Source organism: Natrix helvetica (assembly GCF_964273705.1).
Source record: "Natrix helvetica genome assembly, chromosome: 6".
Classification (NCBI taxonomy): Eukaryota; Metazoa; Chordata; class Lepidosauria; order Squamata; family Natricidae; genus Natrix; species Natrix helvetica.
Window position 1 is genome coordinate 10898946 of NC_138553.1, and position 16304 is coordinate 10915249.

The window sequence follows — 16304 nt, forward strand, 5'->3', positions numbered from 1 at the left end:
TTTGCCCCTCCAGCCCCCAGGAGCACTGAACAAGCCTCCTAAAAGCTATTTATACCCTTTTTTTGACAAAAAATGAGCCCATTTTCATGAAAAACGGGCTGGTTTGGGGAGGTTTGCAGAGTGCAAAATCTTTTTTTTAAAATGTGCCTCTTCAAAACCTTGGTGTGTCTTATACTCCGAAAAATACAGTAACTACTCAGTGATATCCATGGACATCACAGAAAAAAAAGGCAAAATGTCACATGGACGAAAGGGATAAGCCATCTTGTCTCTTTTGGTCCTCCATTTCCCTGTGGGAGCTACTTTTTGTTAAGCCCCGTGAAGCCAGTCAAGAAGTAAGAAGCACACAGACTTCAGAAAAGTCTCTTTAATGCTGTTCAAGGGTAAATGGAAAACTGCATCAAGAAATCCCAGCATCATTTATCTTAATTAAGGCAGAATCTCGGAATGATTTGAAGCCCTTCTTCTCATGTTTCTTCCCACTTGGTCTAAGTTCCGTCTGACTCACCTTTAATCAGTTGATTATTTATCCACTACTCTCCCTTCCAATCTTTCCCAGCCTCAGCACGCTCTCTTATGCTTAGATGGATAACACTGCAGAACAGAAGTAGTGAGGATGCCACATTAATCAACATTAGAAGAACTATTTTCACACTCTCTGCTCTGGGGCGGCTCCGCTCTTGCCGACAACCTTTGCTTGTCCTAGAGCAGAGTCCAACTCGCGGCATCACGTTGTCGTCATGTGATGTATCACGACTTTCCCCCCTTTGCTAAATTGGGGGTGGGCGTGGCCAGCACATGATGCATCCGGCCCACAGGCTGTGAGTTTGACACTCCTGTCCTAGAGCACCATCTCTAACCTACTTCCTATCTGGATGAACTGAGCTAACCATTTCAATATGAGCCAGCCGTGTGCAGCAGCTGCCAAAAAAGCCAGCACAGTTCTAGGCTGCATAAACAGAGGGATAGAATCAAGATCACGTGAAGTGTTAATACCACTTTATAATGCCTTGGTAAGGCCACACTTGGAATACTGCATTCAGTTTTGGTCGCCACCATGTAGAAAAGATGTGGAGACTCTAGAAAGAGTGCAGAGAAGAGCAACGAAGATGATGAGGGGACTGGAGGCTAAAACATATGAAGAACGGTTGCAGGAACTGGGTATGTCTAGTTTAATAGAAAGAAGGACTAGGGGAGACATGATAGCAGGGTTCCAATATCTCAGGGGTTGCCACAAAGAAGAGGGAGTCAAGCTATTCTCCAAGGCACCTGAGGATAGAACAAGAAGCAATGGGTGGAAATTAATCAAAGAGAGAAGCAACTTAGAACTAAGGAGAAATTCCCTGACAGTTAGAACAATTAATCAGTGGAACAAGCTTACCTCTAGAAGTTGTGAATGCCCCAACACTGGAAGTTTTTAAGAAGATGCTGGATAACCATTTGTCTGAAGTGGTGTAGGGTTTCCTGCCGAAGCAGGGGGTTGGACTAGAAGACCTCCGAGGTCCCTTCCAACTCTGTTATTATATATTATATATTACGTAACAGTTAGCATTCAGATCATCCCCATGTCTCTAAGTTGTGGAAAGTTATCTTTGTGCTGCAAAGAGTTGAAAGATAAAGGAGATGTGCAGGAGATTCACACATTGCAAGGAAAAACTGCCTCTTGTGTGATTATCAACATGCTGCATAAGCTGAGAGTACAAGGGTGTTACCAGGGTACACATTATGAACACCATCTTGATTTTTTTTATCACACCTTGTGGACACCTTTGTGAGGTTATCTCATGGAACAAACCTTGGGTGAAATTGTCAGTCAGCTACCACACTCTTTGCAACAGGGATGTTCTTTGATAACCTACATCTATAATCCAAAGATGTATCTGAATCAGAAGAATATCTGAGTCAGATGAAGAAGGAAAATGATCCCATTACAAAAGTAAAAAAATAAGAGAGTGATATATTTTTTTTTAATGTTGACCCTGATAAGCTACGTCTACTAGTCTGAAAATGCGGTACCATTAAATTTCAGTTTATGGCCAACAACATTTCTATGTCTCCTGTGTTGCAAGAGACAGTTATTAATGGTGGAACAACTGAACTGGTTCACCCAACAAGCTAAATGACAACTCCAAATGATCAAACTCGGCCTCTGTGCTGACCAGCAATAGGAGGGCCAGTGATGGGAGAAAGATCATACCATTGCAATGTAGCTGTTTCATGATATCACACTCGAGTATGAAAAAGCCAGAGTTATGTCACAACAGTGAGATGCTCTTTTCCTTGTTGGAATGAAAGCTTTAAATCCTCTGGACATCTGTGTTGTTTGGGTGACATGCTATGATGAAATAATTATGGGCTAATGTGATGGCTTGCTTCAGGTAAGATATTAATGGAGTAACTGAGTTTCCCATAATAGGGAGAATCAAAATTACCCAGGGTCAATTTCAGTGATGGGATTCGATTATTTTTACTGCCGGTTCTGGGGCATGGCTTGGTGGGGTGGGCGTGGCATGGCTTGGTGGGCATGGCTTGGTGGACGTGGCAGTGGAAGGATACTGTAACATCTCCATTCCCTCTCCACTCCTGGGGGAAAGATACTGCAAAATCTCCATTCCCTCCTGATCAGCTGGGACTCAGGAGGCAGAGAATAGATGTGGGCGGGCCCAGTCAAAGGTGGTATTTACCGGTTATCCGAACTACTCAAATTTTCTGCTACTGGTTCTCCAGAACTGGTCAGAACCTGCTGAATACCACCTCTGGTCTATTTAGATTTAGAGAAATATATTGAGAGAACCCAGGCACTACAGAGAAGAGTTATGTATTAACTCGGTGTTTCTCAACCTTAGCTACTTTAAGATGTGTGGACTTCAACTCCCAGAATTCCGCAACCAGCATAACTGAGAGTTGAAGTCTAGATATCTTAAAGTTGCAAAGGTTGAGAAGCACTGTATATAACTAATAGAAAACTTCCCTCAAAGTTACAAAGAAATTATTGTGGTTGCCCCAAATGAAGAGTTTTGTTTTACCATTACTGTACGATGACAAGCCTATGAAAGAACCATGCCTGTTTCCATATCTATATTTGGTGAAACTAACTAGAATCTCTGCAGGTATCTTGACTGGAGAAGACTTACCCACGGTTTAATGACATAAAGTAAGTCTCAATGTGCAGTTTAAGATCTGGTGAATGATATGTGGCAGTGGTGAAATTCATTTTTTTTTTACTACCAGTTCTGTGGCGTGGCTTGGTGGGCATGGCAGCAGAAAGGTACTGCAAAATCCCCATTCCCTCTCCCCTCCTGGAGAATGAATACTGCAAAATCTCCATTTCCATCCCACTCTGGGGCCAGCCAGAGGTGGTATTTGCCAGTTCTCTGAACTACTCAAAATTTCCGCTACCGGTTCTCCAGAACCCGTCAGAACCTGCTGAATTTCACCCCTGATATGTGGACTATTTCTAGTCTGTTTAGTTTCAGTTGGAACATAAATCTGAAAAAAACTGAGCTTGTTTCTTTTAATTCCCACCACAACCTTTAGCGAGAAACCAGAAAGAGATGACCATCGAAGGCTTTATACGATACATGCTGTCCGAAGAGTGCAGTATATTCAAAATGGAGAACAAAGCAGTTTACCAAGATATGAGCTTGCCGCTCTGCGATTACTTCATATCGTCTTCACACAACACTTACCTTATCCAGGATCAGCTAATAGGGCCAAGTCATCTGTGGGGTTATGCCAAGTATGTACTTCTTGGGGGGGGGGCAGTAGTGAAATTCAATTTTTTTCTACTGGTTCTGTGGGTGTGGCTTTGTGGGCGTGGTGTGGCTTGGTGGGCATGGCAGGGAAAGGATACTGCAAAATCTTCATTCCCACCCTCACTACTCAAAATTTCCACTACGAGTTCTCCAGAACCTGCTGGATTTCACCCCCCGGGGCGGGAAGAACAGAGAGAAGGAATAGTTGGATGGATGTGTAAAAGAAAGCTACTTAAAAAGAATAGCTACACCAAAACTCCAATCCCAAATTAGAATACTGAAAAGGACTACTGATTTATTCTCTATTTTTTCTATCCTAACCTTTGCTTCCACTCATGTCGGAAGCATTGATGTGCTTCTGGGTTGAAAGGAGTAGCAGGTGACATCACCGTTGCATGGGGGACACCCAATTGAGGGATCCTTTCGTGACCCCAGCAGGAGCTGGAGCGAAGGACGGGAGCTCCACCCCATCCCACAGCAGCACTTGGATCTCAAACGTGGGCTCACTGACCTCCATCCCAGCGTCCTAACCACACAAACTACTATGCTCCTGTTCAATTCTATCCAAGGCAGAACCTTGATTTATGTAGTTATGCAAACATTGATGGAATAGGTCTTAATATCTAATGCTATTATTTGAAATAATGTATTTAATTCTTGTCATTTATTGAAGCTAGACTAATTAGTCATTTTTCCTCTACTGAAATCAATGCGATAAATACAGCAAGTCATACTTAATAAGTAGGTCAATTGTAATCTATTTTAATTTGATTTATTTCTGACCTGTCTGAATATTTCATGCATTGGGTAGTTGTTATATCACTGGTTAATTTTATCTGCCTCTCACTGATTGTTATTTTTAGAATAGTGCTCCGATCTAGTAACTGTTAATTTCTTTGTTTTGGGATTATTTTTGTTACAGAAATGCTTAATTATATTTTGAAGCATATCTAATACATTGTTACTATTTTTCAAGATGAATGCATCCCTGATTTACTACTGTGAGCATATATGCAAGTGTTCCTTGATTTACAACCCCTGTTCATACCTGGTCACATGGCTGGCAAGCCACTCCCACCCGGTCACATGGCCAGTAAGCCACTCCCCCGGTCACATGGCCGGCAAGCCACTCCCACAAAGCAGGCCACACCCACAGAGTAGGTTCCAAAAATCTTTGAAACCCACCACTGCCCTGTTGAGTCCAAAATGTCTATTGCTAAGCAAGACAATTACGTTTTGCTCCATTTTATGACCTTTCTTGCCATACTTGTGAATCACTGCCGTTGTTAGTGAAGTCAGTAAGTAGCTAAGCAGTTATGTGAATCACTGTAATTGTTAAGGTACCTAACATAGTTGAATCGGGCTTCCTCATTGACTTTGCTAGTCAAAAGGTCACAAAAAGTGATCACAAAACCCTGGGACACTGCAACTGTCATAAATATGAACCAGTTGCTTAGAGTCCAAATTTCAATCACATGACCATGGGGATTATGCAATGATTATGAGTGTGAAAAATGGTCATAAGTCACCTTTTTTTCAGTGTCGTTGTAACTTTGAAAGATCACTAAACAAATAGTTGTAAATCAAGGACTACCTGTAATCTGTATTATTATTGTCAGCGTTCCAAATATCATTGAGAATTAAATCAGAGTTCAAGGCATAGCCTTCATCAAAGTTCCAATTTAATAAGAGAGACATGTTGGTACATTTGTGGAAAACCCGAATCTGAAAGCTTCCTGGGTTTCTACCCAGTTGAAAGTTCAAAACCTTGCCCCCCACACCCACAAGTCCATCACACGGTCCAATCTTCCTCTGACACGCTGGCATTTCCACCCATCTAGTTCCGGTCAGGTGCAGAGGTGCAGAGACAAAGAATGACCTTGGGCTTCTAGAGAGGAATGTTCTATTTTGACAACAACACATTCTACAATTCTACAACTCCTTACTATTCCCCCTCCCAATTACCCCACTAATGAAACAGCATAGTAAAATAATAGAGAGGCCAAAGATCCTAAAAGGAATATAACTGCAGGCCTGACAATTATATAATAACACATGAATGTAATTGGGGGTTAATTCTTTTTACTGGTCTTATGATTTTTTTTTGGTTAGTTATAATATACATGTTTGAATATGATTTATCTGTAAATGTATACATAAATAAAATTGATATTGAATTCTTCCAGTATCAGATAAGGTACAATGTTGTGATTCACTTTGAACTTTTAAAGTTTATTTCTAAATATTTATTGATCTGTCAAGTTTACCTGAAATGAGCTCTACTGTAGGCTCCTTCCAGAACTTAAGAATGGAAATATAGTAGGATACAATTCAGGAAAATCACTCTAGCCAAACAGGAGACTAAAGGAATTTTCAGCTTATTGAACTGACTTTTCTTTCAGTAATTTTCCTGCTGTAAATTGATTATGGCAAACTGCTTGGTTTTGATTTTGAATGTATATGACATCAAGATGTCATAAGATGATGCTTGACAACTTCATTGGATTTGCGGCAGTTAATCAATTAATGCAATTTAATTGAGATGTGTGTATTCCCAAGTCCTGTTGTATGGCTTTCTCTTTGCAAGAAACAAGGGTTAAATGAAAGTGGTGAGCTTGTAGGAGGAAGGATCTGTTCTTCCTTTAGCAAGATAAATCAATTTACGTTGGATCTACTGATCAAGAAAGGTAATCTGAACTAAGACAAAATGTCAAAGAAACTATCCCAAATCATGGTTTCCAACATTAAAAGAGACTGAATGTGATGATGAAATGGAAGCATGAGTTGAGAGGCAATGGATCTCTAGTAAGCAGACTTCAGGCCATGCTTTTTGAGAGTTGTGGTTAGTCAATTATTTTGGTCATGATTTTTGGGTAGCCTTGGGCTTCTAGGCAATATGATTTGGAGATGCATAGTGAAGGTGCTCAGAATTTTCTGATCCTATGCATAATTTATTTCTTCATAGTTTGGAGAATGGACTAAACAAATGGGTGGACCTATATGGAAAAATCTAAAGTACTGTTTTGTCAGAGTGTGCACAGCGTGACTACTATTTTGAGACAACCCAGGAGCAAAATACAGTACACAGAGGTTTTGTCTTTCAAACAGTGGTTTATATACAAGACATATATACATACATACATGTGTTAGGCAAATACCAGGCAATTAATCAAGCTTCAACTCTACATGGGGAACCACAATGGAGATAGAACTTGAGGAGAGAGGTTCATGAGGAGAGAGATACATGAGGAGAAAGAGATGCCCTCGCATGGCCTCCCTTATATATACAGCTTCTTAAAGTGGCAGTAACCTTGCTGACTCATCCTTCATGTCATCATCATGGTTTACAGTCTTATAGCAGCTGGTCAGCTATTAAATCATCATTACTCTGACATGTTTTTTTTTAATGAAAGATAATAACACTTAAAGATATTACCTCCAAGAACTTCGGGTCCAAAGGAGATGGGAGAAAACAACTGAAAGATTGCATATTCATATTTTGAAATCTGATATTTTTATCCTGAAGCTTATACTTATAGATTTGGGAAGGATTCTGGAATGGTTTTAAATGGTCGTGAAACAGATTATAGCAGTGTTCCAAAATTCTCCGACTTTTGAGTACATTGAAAAAGATGGCGCACCGATTGGAGTTCTCTGAGTTGTAGAAGATGCAAATTTACGGATAGTCTTGCATTTTAGTCATTAGTTATCTGCACAAAATTCACAAAAGGACACTGGAATGACATGCAGCTGAATTAAGTTATCTCGGGAGTCAGTCAGATCTGTAGGCTTTCATTCCCAGAATTTAGTGTCACTATTGCCGTTATTGAAAATTCAGGGAGTTAAAATCTGTATGTATCAAAGGTAGCAGCTTGGTGAAGATTGGATTCTCCTTTCAGATTTTTTTTTTGAGACCATGAAATTCATTGAATTACTTTGGTCTAGTCGGTGTTGTGACTTATCTTCTGATGTGAAGATAAAATTGTTTAATACAGTCTTTAATAATTTTGAGGAAAGGCTACATCTGATGGGTACATCAAGGTTTTATCATGCTTCATAGCTCATAAATAGGGGCAATCCTGCACTGGGAGAAATTGTCAAATGCACTTTGATTTGAATATAAAGGTGTAGAAACCCAGCAACATACTGATCTGTATGTACAAACAGTTGCGATGAGTTTTGTGTTTCATGTGAAGACAAGCTCTCACCCAGCAAAGAGCTATTGAAAAATAACCCTGCAAAGGATAAAGCCAATTCTGATTTAATGACCCAATGTTTGTAAATCATCAAGTTACCATCAAGTTTCTGACCAAGTATAGGCAGCTTTGAAACAAAAGCAACAGCACGGACAACTCCACAATCAGTTCAACCGAATCTGATGCTAAAATGGGATGTTTTCTTGTGTTGTGTTGCTGGAAAACCCTCCAAACACATTTTTCTTTTAAAAGTTCCCTTAGAAGGGGATGCCGCTGCGTGGAGATTGACTGCTGGGATGGGCCAAATAACGAGCCAGTGGTTTATCATGGACATACCCTGACGAGCAAAATTACCTTCCAGAATGTCATCAATGTTGTACACAAACATGCATTTGAGGTATTTATTTATTTATTTATTTCTTAGATTTTTAGACCGCCCCTCTCCCAGAAAGGGACTCGGGGCGGTGTACAGTCAATACAAATAAAATCGGTCATAATAATAAAATACATTTAAGATACATTTGGAGGGGGAGATAGGCTGTACTAAGAAATAAATATATTCTAATCCTAAAAACATCACAATTAAAACCCCAAACCCAATTAAAATAAAATAAATCCCCGGGAGGTAAAACTAAGAAAGTGCCAGGCCAGCTGATTGAAATAGGTGAGTCTTTAACTTTTGCCGGAAGGAACGGAGGTCGGTGGTAGTTCGAATGTCTGGGGGGAGGTCATTCCAGAGGGTTGGGCCCATCACAGAGAAGGATCTACTCCTAGGCGTCGCCCGCTGGCATTGCCTAGCAGACGGCACCAGGAGGAGCCCCTCCCTGTGTGAGCGGATAGGTCGCAGGGACGTGTGTGGTAGGATGCGATCCTGCAGATAACTAGGTCCTATGCCATGGAGCGCTTTAAAGATGGTGATCAATACCTTGAAACGCACCCGAAAGGCCACAGGTAGCCAGTGCAGCTCGCGCAGGAGAGGTGTTACGTGGGAGTAACGTGTACTTCCCATAATAACCCACGCGGCTGCGTTCTGAACTAGCTGCAGTCTCCGGATGCGTCCCAAGGGAAGCCCCATGTAGAGGGCATTGCAGTAGTCCAGGCGAGACGTCACCAGCGCATGAGTGACCGTGCGCAGGGCACTCCGGTCCAGTAGGGGGCGCAATTGGCGCACCAGGCGGACCTGGTGGAACGCCCCCCCTGCCACGGCTGCCACATGGTCCTCCATTGACAGCCAGGCATCTAGGAGGACGCCCAAGTTGCGCGCCCGCTCCACGGGGGACAGTTGTTCGCCCCCTATGGCCAGCGATGGAGTCAGCTGGCTGAACCGAGGCGCCGGTACCCACAGCCACTCGGTCTTGGAGGGGTTGAGTTTGAGTCTGTTGTCCCCCATCCAGACCCCGACGGCTTCCAAACACCGGGACATCACTTCGACAGCCTCGTTGGGGTGGTTTGGGGTTGAAATGTACAGCTGAGTATCATCAGCGTAAAGATGGTACTCAACCCCAAAACCACGGATGATCTCACCCAGCGGCTTCACATATGCGTTGAACAGGAGAGGCGAGAGGACCGACCCCTGTGGCACCCCACAAGTGAGTGGCCTCAGGGACGACCTCTGCCCCCCTGTCAACACACATTGCTTCCGGTCGGAGAGGTAGGAGCCGAACCACCGCAAAACGGTGCCTCCGACTCCCATCCCCTCCAACCGGCGCAATAGGATACCATGGTCGATGGTATCAAAAGCCGCCGAGAGGTCTAATAGGACCAGGATAGAGGAACAGCCCCTATCTCTGGCCCTCCAGAGATCATCGACCAACGCGACCAAGGCTGTCTCAGTGCTGTGCCCGGGTCGGAAGCCGGACTGGCGTGGGTCTAGATAGTCGGATTCGTCTAGGTGTCGTGGAAATTGCTGCGCCACCACATTCTCAACAACCTTCGCCAAGAAGGGGAGGTTGGAGACTGGACGATAATTAGCTAGCTCCATTGGGTCGAGCGAAGGTCTCTTGAGCAAGGGTCTCACCACCGCCTCTTTCAAGGCGGTTGGTAAGTATCCCTCACCCAATGAGGCGTTCACCAGGCCCAGGAGCCAGCCTCGTGTCACCTCCCAGGCTGCCAGTACCAGCCAGGAGGGGCACGGGTCCGTTAAACATGTGGTGGGTCGCAGCCGTCCACGCAACCTGTCCAAATCCTCGGGGGCAACAGAGTCAAACTCCTCCCAGAATGGTCTCTCAAGACTCGCTGTTGGCGGCTCGTCTGGTCCACTGAGGTAGGTGGTGCCTATGGTTGATCAAAGAAGCAACTGCTTCTAATTCATAAAGATGGATGAGTGTAGATGGCTTCCTATCCTATAGATCACAGTTCCCCATCCTTTCTGGCTTTGCAAACTGGTAGGAAGGGGGAGAGGGGGTGGTTCCATGCGGGCAGCCAGCAAGCGTGCACGCACAGCTCCGTTTGCACTAGTGGCATGCGCATGTGCCCATGCAAATGAAGCATGCATGCACATGCTCATCCTCTGCTTGCACAAGGGGATGCACGTGTGCGCACTCTCCCACCATTTCCATGGCCCGGTTGCATACAGCTCACTAGTGGGCCATGGCCCAAAGGTTGGGAACCCCTGCTACACTTGTAACTGTCCCCCTTATGTGTGACTGTCAGATGGTGGAGCCAAGGCTCAAGAGAATCACCTCTAAAGAAGTCTTAGACACATCTTATAAACCATCTATAGAATACTTTAGATATGGTTCTAGATGCTGGTTTTAAAGGATTTGCTCGGTGCATCTAGTTGAGGGCACCATCACTGAAAAACATCACGGGCATTTTATTGCTTGATTTATTCATAATATTTATATGGTGCCCCATAAACGCTCTGAGAAAAACAGCACATCTTAAAGTCACCAACATTCAAAGTCACTGTTTTAAATAATATATAAAGTACATAAGCAGGATGTAACATCAGATATTTAACATAACAGCAAGTTAAAATAAGAACATTTAATGTCTATGGAGATTCTCAGTCATTCAGGTCATGGTTGTCCCAAAGATGCTTTTTCAAGAGGCCACTGGACTTTCTGGTTCAAAGAAAAAACGGAAAGCCCAGTGATCTCTTGAAAAACACCTTTGGAAGAACATTTAATTTTGCTTCATTGGTAACAACAAGGCCTTCGACTATGTAAATAATGCTAGAATTGCACCACATGGAGACTAATGGGTGTGCCAGAACGACTGATTATATGTGAGGAATCTTTATAAGAGAGCAAGACATTTGTGTAAAAACAGTCTAGAAAAACAGTGATTCAAAATAGGGAAAATATCCCTCTGTTTGTTTGGGTCATGCAGCAAAGTTGTTATAGTAGGGTTAAAAGCAATAAATGCTGGCATCAGATATACAAACAATGGCAAGGTAAAGATGACTAAGACAAGCTCCTTCAGAAAGTAAACAACGAAACAACCAAGTCAATGTTAAATATAAAATATCTAACGCAACCATCTGTATCTTTTGTGAAGTTTGAGACTGACTGCGAAAGACAGGAAGGCGGAAGATACTTTTATTTCTTTATCGTTACAGATAAAGAAGGGCAGTGTGTTAAGGCAGTAAAGAGACTAATCCTTGGGAGGGAAGCCATGATAGATGTGGACAAGGTGATGAAGGATAAGGATATTGTTATGACAAGCGAGTTCGCCATAAATAAAGCAAGGGTCTTTTCAGTGGTGATGTATGGCAGTGAAATATTTAGAAAGTGCAGGAGAAAGAAGATTGATGCTTCCAGTATATGGATTTTGAGATGAGTACCACGAAAAGCAGGGACAGTCGGTCGATTGACCATGGACTAAGGAAAAGCTGTTTTCTTGAGATGATGGTGAGTTAATAAAAATCCACATGATTCAGACCTATGAGGGATGGGCTAAAACAACTCTACATGGCTAAACTGTAATAAGTCAAGAAGATAAAAATGGATAGACAAAATTAAGAATCTCCTTGTAAGAACTACTGATAGTTGTCAGCATCAAGTGGCAGGTGTGTGTATGGACAATGGTTGCCAGATGGACTCGATTTAGGAGCACCTACTGTATTTTTCGGAGTATAAGACGCACTTTTTTCCCCTCAAAAAAGAGGCTGAAAATCTGGGTGCGTCTTATACACTGAATACATCATTTTTGGCCTCCCGAAACCCTGCCCCCTTCACCAAAATGGTCGTGCATAGCCTTTAGGAGGCTTCCACAGTGCTCCTAGGGGCTGGGGAGGGCAAAAATGAGTGAAAACTGGCCATTTTTTGCTCGTTTTTGCGCCCCCAGGAGTACTCTATAACCCTCAGGAATGCATAAGATTTAAATAACTAACTATAAAATTTTGATACCGATACCATTGAGACGTTAAGTTTAAGATTATGACAAGAGTGAGTATAGAAGTTATAGATACAGTTTGGATAAAACAATGGGATAACGAGTAAATATTTTTATTTATTTATGGATCAAATGAAGATTGCCCATCTCTCACACAGAGCTACTCTGGGCAGAATATAATTAAAATGCAGAAACATACAAATGTATTATGTAAATATAAACCATCTCAACTATTTGGAATATGATTTAAAATAGCTGACACGAAGCATAAAATCATTACACCACTTGCATCTGTATTTAAACAAGAGTATTGTAAATGTGAGACTAGAATAGTCTGGTGTCAAATTAAAAAGCTACATAAAGAGAAATGACAATCACAAAGGCTAAAGAGCTAAAACTAGGAACTGTATGCAAACGTATGGGCGTAGTCTTCGTTGGCCCCTATATGTTGTGATGATGTAGCATCTCCTATAACCTCTTTAATTTATTTTCAGGCTTCAGATTATCCCATCATTTTGTCACTGGAAAATCATTGCAGCCCTCCACAGCAGGAAAGGATGGCAGCTCATCTCCTCGACATCCTTCGTGATAGTTTGTGTACTACAACTATTGACAATGCTGTGCCATCAGAATTACCCTCCCCAGAGGTAAAATCATGTGCTCCTCCTTAGGGGGAAAAAAACCCACAAAAGTTAAGGATGACAGATGGATAGATCTGCTGCGGTTTGTTTTTCCATCATAAAAAATGAATTTGGGACAAATTTTGCTGAGAAGGGATGGTAATACTCATTTTGCTTCCAGTCAATGCAAACCTTAATTAAGAATAGAATAGAACAGAACAGAGTAAGGTAGAGTAGAAAATGACAAGTATAGTAGAGCAGAGTAGGAAAATGATGAATAGAATAGAATAAAGTAGAGTAGGAAATAACGAGTAGAATAGGAAAATGATGAAGAGAATAGAGTAGAGTAGGAAATGGCGAGAAGAGTAGAGTAGAGTAGAGTAGGAAAATGACAAATAGAATAGAATAAAGTAGAGTAGGAAAAGACGAGTAGAATAGGAAAATGATGAGTAGAATAGAGTAGAGAAGAGTAGGAAATGGCGAGAAGAGTAGAGTAAAGTAGAGTAGAGTAGGAAAATGACAAATAGAATAGAATAGAGTAAAGTAGAGTAGGAAAAGACGAGTAGAATAGGAAAATGATGAATAGAATAGAGTAGAGAAGAGTAGGAAAATGACAAATAGAATAAAATTGAATTGAATAGCATAAACTAGACTAAACTCGAATCAACTTGACTAGACTCAACTAGACTAGACTAGAAAACTAGAGTTGTAAGGGTCGTCTAACCCAACTTCCTGCTCAAGCAGAAAATCTAGACCCTTTCAGACAAATGCCGTCCACTCTCTTCTTAAACACCTCCATGAAAAAAGATTCATTCAGGTTAAGGATAATACTAAGACTATGGCAGTCATTGACTTATGATCACAATTGGGACCAACATTCCCATTGCTAAGCAGGATGTTTGCTAATTGAACAACACCTGATTTTACAACCTTTTTTTTGTGATAGTTGTGAAGCAAATCATTGCCTCATTATTAAGTAAATCATGTGGTTATTAAGAGAATCTGGTTTCCCCTGTAACTTTACTTGTTGGAAGCTGGCTGGAAAGTTGACCCCAGGATGCTGCAAATACCTGACAGTTGCCAAGAACTCGCATTTTGATTCCATCTCTGTGGCCACATGACCATGGAGACGCATGTGTAGGGGCTGTGGGGGTTGGCATGGATTATGGATGTCGGCACGCCCTTTTGGCACCCGAGGGAAAAACGATTCGCACATCTCTTCCAGAGTCATTTCAGATGAGATTGTTGTCCAATCTCTTTTTAAAAACTTCCAGTGTTGGAGTACCCACAATTTCTGGAGGCAAGTCGTTCCACTGATTAATTGTTCTCACTGTTGGGAAATCACTCCTTAGTTCTCGCTTGCTATTCTCCCTGATTAGTATCCATCCATCGCTTCTTGTCCTGCCTTCAGGTGCTTTGGAGAATAGGTTGATCTCCCCTCTTCTTTGTGGAAGCCCCTGAGATATTGGAACAGTGCTATCATATCACCCTTAGTCCTCTTTTTCATTACATTAGAAACTTGTCTTAATTGTCCTTGTCATTGAGTTTTGTAGCTTACCATGCTGAATGAGCGTACCTTTTCCCCTTCATAGCAATTGAAATTAAAGATCCTGATCAAAAATAAGAAAGCTGGATCACTCCAAGACACCCTTAATCGGAGGGGTCAGGCATATAAGGGCCTTACAGAAGAGACTGACGATACCTTGGAGTCAGGTGATGACGAGGATGAAACTTCTGGACAGATGCTAAAGAAAGCGCTCATTCGGAAACAACATAAAAAAGATAAGGTAAGCCAAGGGCCAATCGTCCACAGCAACGTTGCCCTGATTCTTTCAAAATAAGAAAAGATAAGTAAGGCTTTTCTCAAATGCTTGCAGGCCTGACTTGCTGGGCACGAAACTGCAAGAACTGGTTTCCAAAACATTAACGTCTCAATCCGTAAAAAAAAAACCTAATGAAGCCATCATGAAAGAATTCTAATGCCAACTCACAAAGCATCCCTGGCCTGCTCTCGAGTTGCCATAGGAAAGTGGGGGTGGGAAACCAATGAAACGGCACAGCAGCAAAAGACAGGTGCACATTCCAGACTTATCTCTCTCAAGCTGTATCCCAGGGTTACTTACAGCGGCCAGAAATTGCCCCTTTGGTGAATGTGATTGATGACACACTCAGGGAGCGGGGAGGGGGGGAAACAGGGTCATGATTGGGACCGTAAATTATGTGGGGTCAGAGCTGGCTTCTCTTGCCAACGTGAAGCTGTTAATAAATAACTGGATTTCTTTTGAAGCTTGGCTTGAGGCTCATGATTTAATTAGGGCATCTGTTGGAACCCTGACAGTAAGCCAGCTCCCTCAAAACTAATCACAATTTCTGGGATTCATGGGTCCTGCTGGACCCAGCTGGGGAATTCTGGGAGTTGAAGTCCACACATCTTCAAGTTGGCAAGGTTAGGAAACACTTTCATTGAGATATCCTTGTTCTCTGTCATAGTCTTGCTCTGTTACAACCTGTCTTGTGTGTTCTTGCTCATTCACTCTAATTCTCTCAATTGTTTTCTCTATCTCACTCAAAGCTTCTCTTTCTCTCTGAAAACAGCTAATGGGGGCAATTGGCAGGTGCTGAGAAGTAAACTTTCTAATTCTCTTGCCATTCAATTAGCCTTGTGAGGAAGTCCAGGCAAGAAGCGCAACAAAGAGTTTTAGCTCTGCCTTTATTGTGAAGTTACATTAACAGAATCTTGCAGGTCTAAAAAGTACTCCTCTCACTTTGACTTTCCCAAAAATTAGAAAACAAGAACATCCCTGCTGAGATGCTTATATCACCCTTCCTTAAATTTTATTTATTAGTCTATGTCTAAGCCAGGGGGGTGGGATCCTCCAAACTTGGCAACTTTAAGACTTGTGGACCAGGGGTGCGTTCCTGTACTGGTTGTGGTATCGGTTTGTTTCATATTGCTCGCGCATGCAGAGTTGGCTGTAAATTGTTCTGTGCATGAGCAGAAATGTGCTGGCAATGGCAGAAGAGACGAGGGAACCAGTTTGGGGGCGTGGCCAGCCTGAATTGCTGCTGGTTCTGTGACCCAGGCCAAATCACCACTACCGGTTCAGCCGAACCGGGCCAAACTGGGAGCAAACCACCTCTGTTGTGGACTTCAACTCCCAGAATTCCTCAGCTAACCATGCTGATCTAGGCTGCGACTCTTCTTTCTATCTTTCAAGGTCATTTCCACATACCTTACAGCTTGTCACTGTAGGTCATCCACTCTGATGTTCCCATTGCCAAAAAATATTGCTGTGCTGGTCTCTTTCAAACAGAACCAACTCAGGAACTTCTGCATGATTTCAGGTTCACATATATACAGTAGATCATAAATAGAAAACTACTCATTTAAAAAA

The 16304-nt window shown here is 42.3% G+C and overlaps 1 protein-coding gene across 1 annotated transcript in view; it reads left to right on the forward strand.

Moving 5' to 3' along the window:
- The window catches only part of LOC309394978 (1-phosphatidylinositol 4,5-bisphosphate phosphodiesterase zeta-1-like), a gene marked incomplete at both ends in the record, with an annotated part of 82354 nt that overhangs the window by 48545 nt on the left and 17505 nt on the right, over positions 1-16304 (forward strand). The window contains 4 exons of the mRNA XM_081958698.1: positions 3538-3739; positions 8204-8348; positions 12784-12936; positions 14502-14696. Of these exons, the coding sequence (XP_081814824.1) occupies positions 3538-3739; positions 8204-8348; positions 12784-12936; positions 14502-14696 (695 nt within the window). The remainder of the gene's footprint in view (positions 1-3537; positions 3740-8203; positions 8349-12783; positions 12937-14501; positions 14697-16304) is intronic.